The 20,583-nt window shown below is 37.0% G+C and overlaps 3 protein-coding genes across 5 annotated transcripts; 2 read left to right on the plus strand and 1 right to left on the minus strand.

Moving 5' to 3' along the window:
• Positions 1 to 24: 24 nt before the first annotated feature.
• On the plus strand, positions 25 to 3,016 carry LOC143751499 (stomatin). Its single transcript, XM_077244061.1, has 7 exons — positions 25 to 112; positions 230 to 336; positions 492 to 561; positions 663 to 745; positions 1,131 to 1,334; positions 1,827 to 1,961; positions 2,774 to 3,016. The coding sequence occupies exons 1-7, from the start codon at positions 25 to 27 to the stop codon at positions 2,960 to 2,962; spliced, it is 876 nt and encodes a 291-aa protein (XP_077100176.1). The 3' UTR covers positions 2,963 to 3,016.
• Positions 3,017 to 4,735: 1,719 nt separating this feature from the next.
• lipib (lipase, member Ib) lies at positions 4,736 to 11,172 on the plus strand. Its single transcript, XM_077244776.1, has 10 exons — positions 4,736 to 4,861; positions 6,809 to 7,185; positions 7,269 to 7,377; positions 7,488 to 7,589; positions 8,111 to 8,200; positions 8,415 to 8,582; positions 9,730 to 9,819; positions 9,901 to 10,009; positions 10,106 to 10,279; positions 10,795 to 11,172. Exons 1-10 carry the CDS (start codon positions 4,750 to 4,752, stop codon positions 10,868 to 10,870), a joined length of 1,407 nt encoding a protein of 468 aa, XP_077100891.1. The 5' UTR covers positions 4,736 to 4,749; the 3' UTR covers positions 10,871 to 11,172.
• A 14-nt stretch (positions 11,173 to 11,186) lies between these two features.
• Positions 11,187 to 19,951, minus strand: LOC143751950 (uncharacterized). 3 transcript variants are annotated; one of them, XM_077244773.1, is made up of 11 exons: positions 19,690 to 19,951; positions 18,453 to 18,496; positions 17,823 to 18,344; positions 16,784 to 17,473; positions 13,104 to 13,273; positions 12,869 to 13,010; positions 12,625 to 12,682; positions 12,413 to 12,543; positions 12,181 to 12,277; positions 11,984 to 12,089; positions 11,187 to 11,755 (listed from the first exon to the last, which is right to left on the minus strand). In XM_077244773.1, exons 2-10 carry the CDS (start codon positions 18,488 to 18,490, stop codon positions 11,991 to 11,993), a joined length of 1,947 nt encoding a protein of 648 aa, XP_077100888.1. In that variant the 5' UTR covers positions 18,491 to 18,496; positions 19,690 to 19,951; the 3' UTR covers positions 11,187 to 11,755; positions 11,984 to 11,990. The 3 variants fall into 3 exon arrangements, with proteins under 3 accessions (XP_077100888.1, XP_077100889.1, XP_077100890.1); XM_077244774.1 differs by having other exon boundaries at positions 11,615 to 11,755; positions 11,973 to 12,089; XM_077244775.1 differs by having other exon boundaries at positions 11,625 to 11,755; positions 11,967 to 12,089.
• Positions 19,952 to 20,583: the final 632 nt, after the last annotated feature.

The following is a 20,583-nucleotide window of genomic DNA, read 5'->3' on the forward strand; positions in this document are numbered from 1 at the left end:
TGCAGAAAACAAAAATTGCTAACCATGTCTATGCTTTCTTCTCCAAGTGAGATGTCCTGTAACAAAATTGAACCTCTAGCAAAGGAAGAGAGTGAACCAAATGTCCAGTCAGGTTTGCTGAGTTTTTTTCTTCTTCATCTTTTTAAAAAAAATAATATTATTTAATCAGATCATTTTAATGTCATTGAGAGACTAACTTTTTAATTTAATGTTTAATCTGTTTAATCAGATGGTGAGCAATCCGGGAACTCTGGGTTCTGCGGATTCCTCCTTTCTTTCTTTTCCTTCCTCCTTGTCTGTCTTACTTTTCCTGTCTCTGTGTGGTTTTGTATGAAGGTAAGATAATTACTTAAAACCTACTTTAAACAAAACACATTATAGTTTACTATTATCAAAGAATAAAATCGGACATAAACATTAAGATATTGTAGTTAGTCCCACAATCCCACAATCAATTCAATTGGTATATCTGCATTTCATCTTATTAAAAGATTGTCCAGGAATATGAAAGAGCAGTTATTTTTCGTTTGGGACGACTCATTGGCGGTGCTAAAGGACCTGGTTAGTAATTAGCCTACCCTTCATGAATATCATGAATAATTTATTAAACATAGTTTAGTGCCATTGCAACAAGGAGTACTTAATCTTGATTGTTTTTGAAGGTTTGTTCTGGATTATTCCATGTGTGGATACATTTCGGAAGGTTGACTTGAGGACAGTGTCTTTTGAAATCCCTCCTCAAGAGGTGAGTGATTAATTTGAATCAAAAACGTCTAAACCTATTATCTTACCTATTATCTAAATAGCTAAAATTTTATTCAGTATTCAAGGTTATGTGTTTGATATAATCTTTATTGAAGAGTTTTATTGTGTTGTTACACTAAAAAATTATATTATCAACAAGTTATGACCACATATGTTTTTACACTGCTTTAACTCTTCAAAATAAGCAATTTTCAACTATCAATTTTCACCTAGATTCAACTCATTTTCTAAAAGTCAGTTTAATGTAATTTAAGTTGAAATGACTTAAACGTCCAAGTTGATTGTACATATACAAATTTAAGGCAGCAACTTTTTTTTATATCAGTATATGTAACATGCATTACATTTTCGACATTTCTCCTCAGGTGCTGACCAAAGACTCTGTGACTATCATGGTGGATGCGGTGGTCTACTATCGTATCTTTAACCCCACTGTCTCCATTACCAAAGTGGAGAATGCTAATCAAGCCACGCAGATGATTGCACAGACTACTTTACGAAACATGCTGGGAACTAAGAGCTTGGCAGACATCTTAAAAGACCGTGAGGAGATGTCAGAACAGATGGAGGTAAGATAAACCTTCTTGTAAACACATCTGAATCTTAAGTTGTAGCCCTGTTTTAGGTCACTCTTAAAAATAAAGGTTCTTTATTGGCATTGATGGTTCCATGAAAAACCTTTAACATCCATGGAAACTTTCCATTCTTAATAAAGGAAGTATAGGTTCTTTAGATTATAAAAATGTTCTTCACACTAAAAAATGCACTGTAAAAAAAAGTTGAGCAAACTTGAAAAAGTAAGGCAACTACACTCAATTTTTTAACTTAACTAATTCGCTCCAGATCTTTTAAGTTAGCTCAATTATTTTTTTAGTGTGTTCTTTTCAGAACTGTTCACTGAAAGTTTTTTTCTTCTATGGCATTAGGGCGACTGAAAATCCCCCTTTTGTAACCTTAAGGGTATTTCCTCCAGGGTCAACATTTTCTTCTGGATGGGAGCATATAAATGTGATATACCTTAAATATAAATGGTTCATCTTTCATCATAATTTGCCCGACAGGCTGTGCTGTATGCTGCATCCAAGAACTGGGGTATCAAAGTGGAACGGGTCGAGCTTAAAGACGTCAAACTGCCCACCTCTTTGCAGAGAGCCATGGCAGCTGAAGCAGAGGCCACCAGAGATGCCCGGGCCAAGGTTGGTGTCTTCGCACTGAAAGACTGTTACATGCTTCACACACAAACAAACACATGCTATGCTGTCTGTTCTGCCGAGCTTGTCAAGTTTAGTCTTATCAGCTTTGCAGCTTTGTGTTCAGTCTGTCTGGGGAAACATGGTTTTCTCTGATTGGATGTGTGGATGAATACCTGCAGACCCTCACACTCACTCGGTCAGGGTGTAGATGAACTGAACCTCCTTAAGCCAATCAATTTCCAAAACAAAACCAGCTGACCAGCAAAGCACTAGCAGGTCAAGACATTAGCCTGATTTTATTATCTGTGATGACTGACCGCTCACAGAATTTGCAATATGTTTATACACAGTATGTATACCTATGAATTTAACTATAACTTAATATTAAGTGTCAAAGGTTAGGAAACATGTGCGTACCTGTATTTTCATCCAACATTTTTAAATAGCCTAGGCAAATCAGTGACCTACATGAAAGAAAACTTTCAAAGATTCTTTATTCATTTATCTGCCATTTTTTCCCCATTAGTTTAACCACCAATCCACACACTAGTTCAGAGAAGTGTTTGCCTTTCAGTGAACACAATAATAATGTCATATTGTTGACTGGAAACCTGAGCCTTTATGTCCTCACACCATGGCACAAGCGCAGTGGAAAAACAAACTGGATTTGCTCAATGGAAATTTCCGAGTAATTAAAGGTGTGTGCCAGAGACTAGAATGTGAATTGGGACATGTTAAAATGGTTGTTGGCTTAAGTGTTGCCTTGGTAAAATGATCATATTATCATATATTTAAGTGTGTTGTATACTGATCAGGTGATCGCAGCAGATGGAGAAATGAAAGCCTCGCGTGCTCTGAAGGAGGCGGCGGACGTGATGTCAGAGTCTCCGGCAGCACTTCAGCTACGCTATATGCAGACACTGACTGAGATCGCCACGGAAAGGAACTCAACTATTGTCTTTCCTATTCCTATGGACCTCATCTCTAGTTTCATGAGAAGATGACAACATACAAGAATTATATCAATAAATATGTTCAAATATCTCTGTACAGACATTACAGCCATGCCATCTCTTAAACCAGCAACAGCACTCATTGCTTACAGGCAAAAAATATTCTGTTTATGTTGTTGATGATTTGAACTTTACATCAAATATTTCATGTGTTCTACAATGTAATTGTTCAAAATGCTCTTTTGTAATACATTATTAAATCTATCAAATAGCCTATTATAACTAAGTTTTTCTATTATACTATGATCGTAGCATCTTGGATTATTTTATATGTATTAAAGTAATCTTTTAAGATGTAAATGTCATTGGGTATGCCTGTAGCCTGTTAATCTTAAAGACATAAGTACACGCAAACAGTGAACATGCTAGAAACATGTTTGTAGATACATGACAGCATGACTCTTTAAACTCTTAACGCTGTCATGAGAGCAGACTTACAGTTAATCTGTCGGCCCGATGCAGAAAAAAATGGGTACATTGAGCCCTGATCAGTGAGCACCATAATAGGATTGACTGCATCAGATACAGGAATGGGTGGACAGTTTAGTAGAGTTACTGTAATCTGCCATCTAATCCATTTCAACCTCGCATAGAGAAAAACAGCTTCTGTTCTGACCCTGAACCCCAAAGACACACTGTCATAATGCTCTCATTTCTTATTTCATGCATGACATCGTTTTGGAGGAAACAAGGTTTTAAGGTACTCAGCAGGGAAGCAGAACTCTACATGCACCCTGGATCATTGCTTCTCTCTGGAGACTATTACAACAATATGCCCTCGATGCTCAACTAGATGGGTGCAATATGAAAATTACATGTGTGTATTTGCTGACGGTATATCTGGGTAAACCACAGCTTGTGTCTGATGTACTATGAATATCTGTGCTGATGTGGCCCTTTTACTAGAGTGTGGAAGGAGAACCACTGCTCTAATTGTGACCTTTGATGCGGAACAAAACAACTGGAGGGCAAAATAATCATGACCTTAGAGAAAAAAATAAAAAGTGTCAAAAAGATTTAAAAAGATAGTTCACATAAACATTTTGTCATCTTTTACTCGCCCTCATGTCGTTTCAAACCTTTATGACTTTCTTCTGTGGAACACAAGAGGAGATATTTTTAAGAACATGGAGGTTCAAACAACACCGGACCCTATTGATTTTCATTGCATTAACAAAAAACAAGGACGATAACTATAAAGATAACGATAAAGATGTAATTCTATAAATTGTTCTCAATATTACAGAATAGCAGTCCACACCACAGCTATAACGATAACGGCACAGAAGAACAATTTATAATAATTTGAATGACTTTCAGAATGATTTTATCTGGCTGATGATAAACATAGAGAGCTGATCATACTGTTGTAATGAGCTCGAGCCTTTAAAGTGACAAGACAAGCATGCGCTTAGAATAAGCAGAACAATATCGTCCGCTGGTGTGGTATTTTATCGTTCTTGGTGTGAACGGGCCTTTAGTGTGAACAGACCTTTAGGCATTGTTCAAAATATCTCAGTATTCTAAGAAAGAAAGAAATTCACAACATAAGGGTGAGTAAATGACAGAAATGTTATTTTTGAGCGAATTGTAAGGTTGTTTGGTCATCACTAATTGTTTCTTTTCTGTAAACTTCTGGAAGTCCTAAGCTGGCCTGACTTACTGTAACCACATTGTGACACTAACCACAGGGTGAGCATGTGTGATTTCATCCAATCTCCTTCGCCCCACCCACAACCCCTCCTCCATGGGCTCTTTTCTTTACTACACATTCTCTAATGTTGTTTCTTAGTCTTCTTGATGTTCCTCGAGTCTATCTCTCACATCTTGTGTTAAGAATGTCAATGTGGAGTTTCCTGACTTTAATGAGCATCTTTATGCTTTGTAAAGGTAAGAGACAGGACAGGACTCTATAGATTACACCAATTTAATTTGGTTAAACGTTTGATCCGGTGACTTTGATTGGGAACTTGGAAAATTAGGTTTGAGAAAGATTTAGCCTCTTTTTTACATTTTTTTTAATTTAGTTGAGACATATTTAACCTGGGGTGTTTTTCATTTCTGATTTAACATTTTGTCCGTCTTCTATTCAACTGTGTGATGAGCTTCAACATGGGGTTTAATCTTCATGTTGTGTCTGTCTGGGGTCTGACACAGATTACCTTAAAATGTTTCTGGTGTCTAGGACAAGAAAACAGCAGAATCCAAGGACTTGAGGATTCATTTGTAGCCTATATTTACCAATGTTATTTCAGTGATGTGTAGTCATTAACTCTAGATGGCAGAAATAGCAGATCAGTGTGAAAGAGGGTTAAATAAAACAAACCACCATCCAGCTCATCTGACTGACACTGTAATAATCTCAGATCTTTCTATTGTGGGAAGGGCAGGGGGCAGAGAAACATGTGGAAGGAGAGGTGGGATGATCTGCTTTTTTATAGAAGCATGATCCAATTGTGACTTACTTGCAGGCTAATTACAGAGTACAGATGACCTCTTTGGTCGGAAATCTACAAGGAAAACGTAAGAGGTTACATGCCTTATAGGTGGACACATAATATGATCTACAGGATGACCAGAAGGATGTAGTGCAGATTGACAAAGAAAAATGGAACCATGAGTAGAGAGGACGGACAACACAGCAAGATTGAACAGAAAGTGAGTCGCTAAAATCCAGGCTTACTTCACTTGAGGATCAGTCTTTGTCAATTTCGGGAAAGAACAAGAGAGGGAAAGAACAGCTATGACTGACTTTTGTGAATATTCCAAATGTACAGAACAAAATTAACTATTATTCAGTTTTCAGAGGAGCTGGGACTGAAGATTTTATGATGAAACAAAAGAATCATGGATGTACTTCAATGCAACAGTTAACAGAATATAAAATATGCAAACAAAGGATGCTACATTATTCTCAGAATGTACTTAATTTATCTGGACCATTTTTTACTTTTACATCCTAAAACCGCCTCAATGTCTGTTTAAAAACAGTGTGTTATGGATATATTTTTTATAGTTAATTAATTAAAAGAGCCAACTAGCACTATGCTAAGCTAGAAAGCTAAGCTTTTAGCTTGCTGACCGGAGGCTAAATTAAGGCTATATTGGCTTTGGTAATATTGTGTGATATGTAGCAAAAGACATTATTTGACATATTTGTGATTAAGATGCAAAATTATTTTCTGCAATTTCTAAACAGGCAACAAATACCCTTTAAAGTTGTCTTGGCTAATCGAATTGCTATGTGACTGAGGCTTAATTAGGAAGTATCCAAATACTTTGTCTTTATTTAAAAGAAAATCTATTGTTGTATAATTTGAAACCTAACAAGCTTTTATATTTTGTTTGAAATGTGTTACAATATTTCTTTAAAATAAATGCCACTTATGATCTTCTGTCTGTGCTGGAGTGTTGTTTTAGTATTATTATTATAACATTTATTATTTTTAATTTAAATTTGTATATTTTAATTTTCAGTTTAGTTTAAGTTTCAGTAATTTTCCAAAGCACTTTTGTAATTATTATATTATCTTAATATTCCTATATAGCATTTAATAATTTTTATTTCAGCTGCCAAAGCTACATTCGTTTAAGTTAGGTTTTTATTCGTAATATTTATATTTAATTTTATTTCAGCTTCATTTAAGTTACTGACAATTTCCATTTCAACAATTTTTTATAGTTTTAGTCAACTATGCTGTGCTGTCAACCCAAACACAAAATTAGCTGGAAACAAAAAGCTATAACAAACCATATCAATTAATTGGTTCAATAACATCTTTATCTCTTTCACACAAGCAAAACACAGACCAATAAGCCAGTGTCTTTTGTCGTTAGGTGAGGACAGTGAGTGTGACAACTTCACCGATCTGGATTTCCATGAGCCTTTCATAGGGACCAATCTGGATGTGCGGCTGCTGCTCTACACTCGCGCTAACCTCGAGTGTGGTCAGGAGCTTCCCCACCACAACTTCACTCAAGAACCCCTGTTTGATGTAACCAGACCCACTACCTTTGTCATACACGGGTACCGACCCACAGGGGCACCGCCTATCTGGATCAACCACATTGTGCACTTATTAGCAGCACAGACGGACATGAACATCCTGGTGGTGGACTGGAACAGAGGTGCAGCCAACCTCAACTACTTCACGGCTGTAGCCAACACAAGGGGTACAGCAGTGAACATCACAGGCTTGATAGAAAGCATGGAGGTAGGGTCAGTGGTCTGAAATTAATTTGGTCAGTAATGTCTGCCAAATTATTGAATGTGGCGAAAATATTGTGTTCCAATCAGAAAGAGGGAGCATCTCTTGACTCCATCCACCTGATTGGTGTCAGCCTGGGTGCACACGTTGCCGGGTTCATTGGTGCGATGCTGGGAGGACGAGTGGCCAGAATCACAGGTGAGACTCAGGAATATGAGCCAATGAAACAAAACGGTTGTAACATCTTCATTTAGTTAATCTTGTCTAATAAATTTTGTTTACTAAATGTTTGACCTGGTCAACTCTAGGTTTAGACCCAGCAGGGCCAATGTTTGCCGGTGTTCCCCCTGAGGACCGCCTTGATCCAACCGATGCCCAGTTTGTAGATGTGCTGCACACAGATATGAATTGTAAGTATAATACAGGCTAATGATAACAAAGAATAAAAAAAGATATATTATTTGTTTATATTATCTATTATATGTTCAGAATGGGAAACTAATACTTTGCAGTATTTCTATAATGTATGCTACGTTTTTTTGTTTTTTAGAATTTTCTTCAAAAATTTGTTTTCTATTTTGTTGTCACATAATTTGAACTATGTTGCATTTAACTAAGTGAGTGTGATCCAGTCATCGAAAAATAAATAAATAAAGAGTACAATTAAATAAGACAAGAAAACTTAAAAAAAAATCTGGGGTCACATTTGTCACATTAGAAATGGAAGGTCGGATTCATTGCATTGAATATTTGTTGTAAACTTCACGTTTTTGCAAATGTTTAAGGTCAAACAGTTATTCCATGCATACAGAAAATTTCCACATTGTGCACAGTATGCTCTAGATTAAAAAAAACAAAAATAGAACTACATAGTGTGCTACTCCAAACATAGCCTAACAATCCCACACTCAAACACTGTTTCCTGTGGCAGCCTTTGGCCTCAGAGGAACCCATGGCCATATTGATTTCTATGCCAATGGAGGATTAGATCAGCCTGGATGTCCCAAGACCATCTTCTCAGGTCAGTATGTTAAGATTAACATTTGGGAGAAGTCAGGGTTGAGATCCAAATAATTAATGATTAATGAATGCTCTTCAAATAAACCCAAAATGTTGGCTGTGTAATTAAGATTCTGTCATAATCAAATGATGCAATCCTCTCAATGGGATTGAGTTCATTATAAGGTTTAGCTAACAGGGCTAAGATCTAATCTCACTCCTTCTGTTCTCCACAGGGAAATCTTATTTTGTGTGTGATCACCAGAGGTCTGTTTTCCTGTACCTGTGTGCTCTGAATCACACCTGCAACCTTACAGCATACCCGTGCTCCTCGTACAGCGACTTCCTCAGTGGCCAGTGTTTGCAGTGTGAGACCTTTAAGCCTGCGACCTGTCCTGTTCTGGGTAAAAACATAATATCTAGCAATTAACCATATTAAATGCAAAAGATTTTGCTTTTGTTCTGCCAACAAAAACATTTCCCAACTTCATTTAGTATACGCAAATTAATGAATATGCAAACGTGCCATAGCTGCCTCCACTTCCCTGCTGAAAAATCCAGCTAAAACCAGCCTGATAAACCAACTATGACCAGGCTGGGAGACCAGCCAAAACCAGCCTGACCATCTTAGGCTGGTTTTAGCTGGATTTTTCAGCAGGGTTACTCATAGGGTCATCTACAAGTCGATATATCAGAATGGTAATGCGTTTTATGTATCGGTCTCTAACACGTTGAACACATAACGGTATTTAATATGATTAGCCTTTGGCTTGACAACGTTATCAAACAGCTAATAATGTGTTGCTAATGTTACACAGCTCATGTTCCCGTTCGCCACCTCAGCGTCAAACAACTGCGTTCTTAAAACGTCAGTGGAGAAAGGCATTTAGTTCATAATAACATCGTAATATACATCATATACATAATTCACCCGCTATATTGCTAAATAAACACGAATTTTCATATCAACAGAAAAATATACTGGGATAACCTGGCTTCTCGAGACTCCCCTGCTTAGCAGCATAATAATGCAATGCTAAGGACCGCTGGCACTTTGTCGTGATTGGTTACAAGGTAGTTTGTGATGTAAGAAACATCAGCGGATTTCAAACTGCGTTTTTAAACGTTTTACCACTGCAGTTTAAAGGAGAAAATACTCAGCAATGGTGTTATCTTATGAATTTGCAGTCTTAAAGAATATAAAAAACACCACATAGATATAAACAACATTAAAAAGTTAAGCTCAAGTACTTAAAACAGCCATACGTAAACCATTATCCTTCAAAAAGGTCTCTTCAATATAACGGATAAATAAAATAGTAAGTAAAATTAACTAGTCAAAGTCTACTTGCACTGGTTGTGCTGGTTTTGGGCTCATCATCAGCTGCAGTCATGAGATGGTATAAACTCTCATAAATCAAACACAATCACAAATACCTGCTAATGCACTACTAAATCACTGTGCTGTTGGACTAACAACACTCTTGGAAACTCACTCAACCAATCAGATTTGAAGACAATAACTAACTGTTATCTAACCTTCTTCCTCAGGTTATGACATGAGCCCATGGAAGGATACTCTCTTGAGGTTAGGGCAAACAAGAGCATATTTCTCAACTACGGCAGAGCTTCCCTACAGCAGTGAGTTATCAGCACTATAACGGCTCATTGCAGAAATTTCCTCAAAGGCATTTTGTGCAATATTCTGATTTCTCATTTCAGAGACAAGCTACAGGGTGGACCTAGTAACCTGGAACCAGTTTCTACGGTGGGGGGTGGTCATACTCCGACTGCACAACGGAAAAAACGTAATAGAGGCCCAGATGGATAAGTATGTAAACTGATGTAATGAGTTTATTTAACACAAAAAGCTCCTTCAAACTTTCACTTGCCATTCTGTAATGCTTATTCTGTATGTTTTGCTCAGTAAGCTGTTGAGGTTTGAGCAGTATACATCCACTCGACTACTGGCCCAGTTTGATGAGGATCTATATCCAATTCAAAAAATGTCTTTACGGATTGTCACTGGGAATGTGATTGGACCTCGATACAAGATAAGGCTGCTCCGTATTCGGATAACTCCACTGGAAAATCCAAACAGGTGAATAACCACACAACTTTTGCTTTTCTGGGTTACTGCTCATACACTACCACTCAAAAGTTTTAAGTCTCCTATGCTCAGCATAGGTGCATTTAAAATACAGTAAAAATAGTGATATTGTGAAATATTACAATTTAAAAGAACTATTCACTATTTTAATATATTTTAAAAAGCAATTTATTCCTGTGATGACAAAGCACAATTTTCAGCATCATTACTCCAGTCCAGATCAGTGTCACATGATCCTCCAGAAATCATTCTGATAATTTGGCGCTAAAGACACATTTCTTACTATTATCAGTGTTGAAATCACTTGTGCTGCTTCTGTGTAAATCATGATACATATTTTTTGGATTTCTTGATAATTAGAAAGTTCTAAAGTCTTTACTGTCACTTTTGATCATCTTATGCATCCTTGCTCATTCATTTAAAAAATATTTTGAATGGTAGTATATGATTGTGATGCACGGTAAACAAAAACAGGCATTTAATCATGTTGCTCTTGTCTCCAACAGGGCACTAATGTGTCGATATGACATTATATTGGAGGAGAATACAGAGGTGTCTTTCAAACCGTTGCCCTGTCACTAACCTTGAAAAATCACATTGAAATGCCTGAACTAATACAGACATTTTAAGAGGGTCTAAAAAGTTTAACAACTTTTAGTGCCTTTTCTGTGAGATTACTACTGTGATTCTTTTGTGGACTAGTATAAAATTATGTTATACCAGACACATATTCCAGTAGAATTAAAGTGCGGTTTTACATTCTGACCCTTTCTGTATAGTTTTGTTTTAAACAATACCAATATAAACAAAATATTTTATTGTAAAGATGTTTTACATGTACAGCTTTTGCAATCTTTTGTAAAATAAATTATGTGGACTGAAAACACCCGAAGATTCATTTGAAAACATTTTGGCACCAGATGATTTTATTTACAGAAGAACTTCTACTTTGAGTTCACACAGCCGAACACAGCAAATATGAAACTATTTTGCATCATACATGTAGGTGGTACAACAAAAAAGTCTGTGTTTGCGTACTGTTATGAAATGTTTGATTGTATGAATTGTATTGAAAGCATTGAAATATGTGCCAATGATGGAATATCATAAATCAAAATCTAAACTCTAAACTCTAAAAGTCCACTGACAATAAAGAATAGCAATGTTTTAGGATTATAGCAGGGAAACATTTCCAATGTGTTATGTAGTCTTTAATAACCTATTTTATTCTTTACAATCCTCAAAACAAATAATGTTTACAAGCGGTTTCTATAAATCAACAGCTCGTCTCAAACTAGTAGGTGAAACAAATGGATAAAAAAAAAGATCAGTGACATGTACATAAAGTTATCTGAAGCTTCAGAATTTAAAGGTCTTAGTGGTTCTAATATCAAAACAGAAAAACATTGTGTCGTGCGCAAGTGATCTCAGATTTGAAATGCTGACTTTCTCTTTGCTCACTGCCACCTACAGGTGAAAAGACAAAATATAGAAAACAAAAATGAAGAGCCAATGTACACTAGATAAAAATCAACCATTTGAAAGTCAGACAAAAATGTATATAAACATATAGAGTAGATATATTTATTGTGTGTGTGTGTGTATATATATATATATATATATATATATATATATATATATATATATATATATATATATATATAAATAAATAACACACACACACAGTTTCCTCACCACCATTTCAAGTCCTCCGTCCACGTGGTCTGTTAATTCGATTGGAATTCGCCCTTTTTTTGTAGTTTTGTCTGCTAGGTTCTGGCATTCTTTGACGAGGACCATCCTGGAGGACCAAAAGGCGTCATAGTTTGATCAACCAAACTTTTTTAAAAGTAGATGTGCCCCACATCGACAAAAAACAGACAAAGACTCACCCACTGCCTTGGATGCTCACGCTCTTGTTCAGACCATATAAAGTTCTCTTCCGCCTCCTCAGCATCGTCACTCATGTAGGGAAGCTCACTCTCATGACTTTGGAAAGACATTACCATTTCAAATCATGGGAGATGTGGATGCCAAGCACACAATTTTGTATTTGTTCAATGCAGAAAACATGATTGGTTGAGATGTTGCATGCAAATATATTAAACACTTTTCAGTCCACACCTGTCTGGAGCCCTTTGAGCTAAGCTTCCGCCAGCAATGGTGATCTTCACACCCTCCAGTCGCTGCTGTCTTCTTCGTTCCAGGTCATATCTGAGGTCACTAGGGTCAGGGACAAGCTGTCGTCTCTGAAGCTAGCAAAAGAATCTACATTTTAACCAACATACATAAAATGTTCTATTTGATTTTGATAGACCTGAAAAAAATCTACTTACTGGATCCGCTCCTATGTTGCAGAAGATCTGAGTTTTCGATGAAGCCACCCCCAGCTGCCTACAATAAGAGAAAGAATTTTCATTTCTGTACCGCAAAAGGTTTGAGATAAGTTATAAGCGAAGGACTAAAATTTAGAAACAGGTGGTGATTAAATCTTTAACCTTAAATATAAATAACAATTAAAAAAACAGTGATGCTTACCTTTGCAAGCTTCACTAATGACGAAATAATTGGCATGTGTACCTATTCATGACTGGTCTCACATTCCCCATCTCCTCCTCCTCGTCCTCCTCTTCTTCTTGCTTAAACTCATCCTGGAGTGAATAATACTGTTCATTTGCAAATCGTTGATTAAGTGTGATGCCTTGGCCCCTAAAGTAGCTTTCTGCAAAACAAACAAGTAAACGGTTAACCAAAATCAATTCTGTGCTATGTAAGACACATCATATGCTACCAGGCTAATCCACTGGTTCCTGACCTTTAACTTGATGCACAAGGGTGATGATCTCTTGGGCAAATGTCCCAGAATGCACCGCTGATTCCCTAAAAGTCCCAGAATGCTCCAGCATGGGCAGGAAATCAAGGCGTTGTCGACCCACATTGACTAAGTCCAATGATAACTGCCTATCTGAAGAATATCCTAAATGACTGAACAAGAGGTCACATGACATACAGAGATATAGTGATCCAATACAGCTTTAAATTTTCAAATGAATCAGACTATAATACGTATAAATAAATACATGTTTTAGAATAGTTACTGCTTAATACTCCTGTTGGAATAAAATGAGGTACAAAACTCTGGTGCAAAAGATCAGTATTACAACCATATTAATCAATAAACACGGCAATTTTTATTTGAATGAAAAACAACTGGTCTGGTCATATAATGCCTTTTATCTACAAATTCATCAGCACTACTTAGATTAATCTAAAACGCATCTTTAAGTGAAATTAAAAGTGGTCTCCTTTTTTGGAAAGCAACTTTATAACCTGGAAACTCAGGGTGTTTACACGACAACCATGTACAAAAAAACTGAAAAAAGTTTCTTTACGTTTTTCTTGTACAGGCGACAACTTTGTCAAAAAAATCCCCAATCACATGGGTCCGGCTAAAACGAATCCGGCTAAAACCACTGTAATATTCATGCCAGGCCAATAGTTGGGGATATCACTTTGTAGAAATAACAACTATGTGCCTATAGACTGAACACATACAGTAAAACGCATGACATCACGGTTTTCACAAATTTGCATTTTTGTAGTTTACACGAAGACGTTAACGGTATCGTTTTCAAAAACTTGCACCTTGAAACACGTTTTCAAAAGATACAATTTTTAGGCCCCCATAACGCTGTTGTCGGGTAGAAGAACAGCCAAAATGCATAAAAAGTTGTCTCGTGTAAACGGTATATTCACTGTGACTCAGTGAATACAAAGTAGGCCCACATATAGAAAATTCAACATACCGATTCTGGTCTGAAAACTGAAGTTTACAGTATTCAGATTAATTCAATTTGAGTCGTGTGCTCAAGATTAAAATTTTTAAGGTTTGCTCAACCTTAATTTACCTATCATATAATAAATTTGACGATACATAAGAAATATGGCAGGTCGAAGTTCATGCCTCTCCTCTCACTGTCATTGTGCATTTCCATTCATCAGAGGGTCCTTCAGTAAACTCATTTGTTCCAGACTGTCAACACGCGGTGACCGATGGCGATAAGACAACAAATCTCAAATGTGTTCATAAGGTATGTTTACTTGTAGAGCAAAATCTTGTGAGCTTGAGAAATGCAATGGATGCATTGAACCGACGATATCAACTTTAGGCAACCTCTAGACGAGTTTTGAAGATCTCCAGTGGGTCTTCACAGATCCCTCTCCTCCTCACTGAATAAAATAACACACCCTTCAAGTTCAGCTGTGCTCCTGGACTTTCCCTTGGCATATGGCAAATCTGTAATATGCAAATCTGATATGATGAATCTCGCTGCTCCGCTGTCTTTCAGATAAAATCAAATGTCTATTGGCTGATGCTTCAAACATTGTCATCTGGGAAAAGTTATTCTTGTGGAATTTACAAATGACACTTTGTTTCTTTCAGTTTCTTCGCTGACATCTCCTTTCTAAAAAATACTTCCAAATAACAGGTACGCATTTGGGAAAGATGGCAAAACTGTATTGAAGAGTCTTGTAAATTACTGTAAAATACTTCCAAAGTCATGTCTTCACATGACACAGCCATGTATACGGAGTTCTCATCATTTATTGAAAAAACGTGTCCAAATACTGAAACAAAAATTAGAAAGAGTTCCTGTAGCTCATCTAGTAATGCATGGTGCTAGCAATGCCAAGTCCATGGGTTTGCTTGGCAGGGAACACAGTCAAGTCTTGAAGGAATTGTACAATGCAAGTCACTTTGGAGTGTCTGCCACATAGGCCCCAAACCATTCCTGTTGCTTTGTCCGTTTGAGTAGAATATTTTGAGTATGCTTCTTTGGTTTCATAACTCATCGTTAAGGGAAGGCTGTAGGGTCTATACAACAGAAACATCAAAATTAGGTATCATCTTCAGCCCAAGCATCTTTGCTGCATCCACATGTTGGGAGTACTCACTAAACGCAGGATGGATAATCGCTGGATGAGATTTTCATCAATAAATGCAGGTTATTGACAGTTAAAACTGTGACTTTGTCCATCTGCTTCCAATTTGCTTGTATATGCAGTTTTGCCCATGGTAAATACATCAACAAATATTACATTGGATAGAAACAAGCAAATCGACCTGGTGAAAGTCAAACGCATCCAAGATTTTTCTTATTGTGATGTGACATTTTCTGCTTCAGTTCCAGATTAAATGACTGCCATTTGTCCTTTCAGTCCCATCTTCTTACTTTCAAATAAGGTCATACGTCTTCCCCACAGGAAAAACCATCTGCAGCGAATGACAGTCTGAACGCTGTGGACATCTGGAAAACGTGTGGATACCTACACGACTTCAATTCGATTGTATGGTTGCTGACTTACCTTAAGTCAATACAGCTCTGAAAGTAGAAGAGCTCAGACCCTGTGGGGCACTGGTATTTTGGTGGAGACATCATCTTGAAAAGACAAAAAGTGGATGAAAATAGGGGGACTGATTTTCCTTTCTCTGGGTGAATTGGTGGAGCACATTATCCTCAGGTTCTTAGGCAAATTAAGTTGAGATCCATGTAATTCCAGTCTAGTATTTCAGACATATGATGAACCATTTACATGCAGGAATTAGCAGCAGGAAGATGTGTTTTGGCTGGATTTACTGTCCTGTAACATTCATTTAAATGAAGAGTGAAACTGAAAGGCTATTCAAATCACGTCCTCTCCAGATGACAAACGACGTAAGACAGAAGAACACAAACCCAGGTGTTTTGGCATTGGCGTCAAGAAATAGCACACTGTAACTTGCACCAACTTCTTGTGAAACCTGGAATTTTATACAGCATTTGTAGTTTCTTCACATACCTTCTGAAACTTTTTCTTGTGAATGATCACAAGTAGTTTAACTTCTGCAGTCCTTCTCCTGCCGGTCCCATTTTATGATGCATTAGCCATGTCACAGCCTTGAAGTCATCAATGTTCCTGACATTTGAAGGATTGGCTGGTAACTTTCACATCCAAACATTTGTTTAAATGAGACATGTACATTTTTGTGCCAACACAACAGCACAAGATGAATACTTCAGAAATGTCAGATCAATCCTTAATACATTCCAATACTCCATGGTTTGAGAAAAATTGTTTATTCAGAAGGGATGACACTGAACTTCAGTGGACATATCCAGGTATGCAAATCCTTGCCCTTTTAAAGCTGTTCAGAGCCGTACGGGATTTCCTTGGAATCTTGAACAATGGTTGTCAGACTTTCGCAATGGATAATTTGCCCATCCTGAAATAACGATATCTTGGTGTGATCTTCAATACCAATGTGCATGATGATAGACACAAAATGGCTCATCAGTGGGTTTTCTGGATTCAACCCCACACTTTCATTGAGTCTTCTTGTTCACAAGCTGTAGATTGTTGTGCTTCAGGTCTTCATGGTTTGGCAACAGTTGACAGGAAAAGAGGCATGAACTTTTGACTCTAACCAATTGTGGTATTACAATGATACTATACCTGGTTTGCCTAACGGGGCGACTCATGTCCACTTTGATCTTGAGGGTCTCCTGTTCACTGAAATCCATTCTAGGCGCAGGACCAACATTAGCATTTTGATTCCTGTGATACGGAGCTCTTTGGCGAACCTCCTCTTGTCCCATTATCCTCCCATGATTCCGTTGTGGTCTCTCTTCCTCCCATTCATGGACAGAGCCTCTTTCTTTGTTCCTCAAATCAATATCACTCACATCCCTCAAATTCATTTCCCTCCGTCCTTCTGAGTCTCTTGAATGTGACTGCATTCTAGATTGATCCATGCGTTTTGGTCGCTCTCTCCCTTGACTTTCTCCTGCATAAGAAGAGTAGTTCTTCCTTGTCTCCTCTCGGGAGTTAATATTTGGTCGTCCGGTGTGTCTATCTTGTAAGGGACGTGCATGATGACCTTGGTCTCTTCTATTTCGATGAGGTTCCCGGTTTCTCTGGGTTTCAGTTGGCCTAGGTGGATCTCTGCTCCTCGGATAGCCACTTGTTTTCGGGGGATCGCGGCTCCTCGAATCTTGTTTTGTGATTCCATGATCGTGTTCCACAATGACAGGTGCACGACGTGGGCTGAAGCCCCTGTGAGGCTCAACGAACTCATCGTGGAGACCCAAATCTGAAAATCCTTTAGAAGAAGGGTGGTGCTCCCTATAATCTGACTTTGATGACCTGTATTAAAAAAAAGCAAGTAACATTTAACCAAGATTAGAAAGAAATTACAGAAACACCTAATTACTAGCAACGTTTTAGTGAACAATACAATTAACTGGATCTATATATATTCCAATTGACAATATTGACATTTAAGTGAAACTAATCTGAATGAACAAAATAAAAAGTAACAAAGATTAAATGTAATACATGTAAAATTAAAGGCATATAGTGTAACAGATGCAATTAGAAACAATTTTATCCATCACTGAATGAGATGGATAGTGATTGAATCCTTCCTTCTGTTCTTCGTTCCTCTCTGTCCACGTCAGACGTATGAAGCGGGGAAAGAATTGTATTCTTGTACCTCTCTGGGAAGGAGCCTCTTTCATGATACTGATCGCCATGTTCCTCATTGTGATATCCATAATCCATGTGTCTTCTTCCTTCTTGATTTCTTGGATAAGATCTGTCCCTCGATTCTCTGTGACTGTGCTGTGAACTGAGCTCCTTTTCAACGCCTTGATTCCTGTTCCACCCTGGCGACGGCATCCTGTATTTATCTTCCACACCAAAACGTGTGTTATCAGGGGAAGGTAACCTCTCCCTGGGCAGCCTCCTTGGAGAATGGGCCTGTCTTTCTTCATCACCCTGCATCTGGTATCTGGTCATAGGTGAAGGCCCTCTTTTTTGAGCATGCTCTATCGCATCAATAAATTTGGCCCAGTGGTCGACATGTTGTTCTCCTTGATAGAAATCTTTGTTCCAGTGCGTGTTACTTTCTACCTTGTTGACATATTCAGGGTTTCTCCATGCATCAGATTGTACCGATGAATGCATCTGGTCACCAAATAATCCTTCCGCTCTCCTCCCATGAAGGGTTGGAATTCTGTTGGTATTCGAGAGGTTCAAGAAGCTGTTAATACTCAGCAATGCAACAATAAAAAAATAAAAAAAGTGTAACACTGACTAAAAATATCTACTTTAGATTAAATACCTTGAATATATAGGGGATCTCGAACGCGGACGCGACATTGTCTCCTTGAAAAACAAGAAACCGTTAGCCATGAGACCAGATTTATTCAACCGAGGTGACCATTATGAAGATTTACCATTCCTTTTGCATAGTAACTATAGTTGTAATTGTGACTACTATGGTTCCAGCAAATGTATTGGCTTTTGTTATAAAAAAAAATAGCAGCCTTAACACATTACAATCAAAAGTTTCAATAAAAATCACAGAACTCTTCCTCACTTTTTCAACAGATATTTAGTGTTTCAATAACATTTTCAACAAAATACTGTAGCACATAATTAAATACTGTAGCATTTTTTTAAAAATCCCCTCATTTTCATGTTCAATATAAAACTGAAGTTTTAACATTTAAAATTTATAAAAATCTACATAGAATTTAAAACAGATATAGGCACTGTATGTGATTATAAATTTAAATGATATACTGGTCTGAAGTGCTATTGAAAATAGAAATATTAACCTATCGCTTTCCCTACACATTTTGACCAAAGATAATGCTAAATTTTCTATTACTTCTCCGGTTGTTCATGATTGCTAATGCTATTATGATTTTGTTTATTATTATTAATATATATATGTATGGGGCTGTTTTCCATTTGTATGTAACGTACCAATTCTTGAAATGAATTATTCTATACGTTTTATCAAGTTTATTAATAATATCAAATTTTGACCTAGAAATCGGTAAAAAAAACTGGAAACAATCTTTTAAGATCCATGTTGCCGTTTTTCCTTCACGCTTCCAATTGTTTTGTTAAAACTAGAAAATAAATACATATTTAATTTTACATAAAGATACCCCAGCAACTAGAATAAATGTTACTACAGTAAAACCATGGTAACATATTATTAAGGGGTCGAACTAAGCCCGTTGCAAACACAGAACACACGTGTTATCAATGCTGCAAAACGTAATGCTCATATTCAATAAATTGAGTTTTCAAATGCACTTAGAATGAAACCGTAACGCATTACACTAACTTACATTAATAATTAAAAGTCCCCGACATGTGCTAACGTTATTTACAAGGCCTGCACAACAAAATGACATGCGATCAATGCTGATGCTAGAGTGTGTAATAACGAATGCAACATTTTAAAGAAAGGAGAAATTATATGAATATTGAAATATAAACATCATATATAGAATAAAATTACTGTGATTAATGTTACAGTAATCAGTATTAGCCTCACATACCCCGGGCGAAATGGCTTCCACACACTGCTAGACGATGCGTCCACCAAAATACCAGTTTCTCGCGGAAAAAAGGAACAAACTGTCATACAGTGAATTACAGTACAGACTGAGAAGCTTTCAGAATCAGTACGATGAATCAAGAATGGTTGGAGTGTTAATGATGTACGTATTTTATCACACGACTAACTTGACCCTGCAATCCCACACAAGATTGACCCGGAAGAGAAACAACGTCTCGTTTTCGTCAGCAGCTCACAAGTGCGATTGCGAGCGTCACTGACCCCTACAGATACCTCTGCAGATTGTCACCCTCATGTTCTTAAAGGCGAAAGTTCAACCAAAAATGTAAATTCTGTCATAATTCATTCACCCTCAAGTTGTTCCAACCCTGTATGAGTTTCTTTCTTTTGTTAAACACCAGACAGTTGACGGTAGCCATTTCCATATTAGGAAAATAAATACTATGAAAGTCAATGGCTGCTATCAACTGTCTACCAGCATTCTTCAAAATGTCTTTGGTGTTCAACAGAAAAAAGAAACTCATACAGGTTTGGAACAACTTGAGGGTGAGTAAATGCTGACAGAATTTTCATTTTATCCCTTTAATGAAAAACATACTGTACATTATACGGATGCATGTTTTTAAACTTATTTATAGAAATATTGTCCTCCAAATCAATTTTTTTTAAATATTATAATATTTTTGTATAAATATAAAGAGTAAATTATTCAACAAATTCATTCATGAAACAGTGTAAAAGGTAATGTACAAAAATACCAAACCATTGTTTTGTACAATATATATTAATTATATTATAAACCGTGACAACACACCCCACTAGTGATAAAAGTGTTTAATAAAGTGTGTACATTTTTCCTGAGCAATTTGGAAAT

This window comes from Siphateles boraxobius, unplaced genomic scaffold (genome assembly GCF_051911475.1).
Source record: "Siphateles boraxobius isolate OS27281-9 unplaced genomic scaffold, OSU_SipBor_1 26, whole genome shotgun sequence".
NCBI classification, from domain to species: Eukaryota; Metazoa; Chordata; class Actinopteri; order Cypriniformes; family Leuciscidae; genus Siphateles; species Siphateles boraxobius.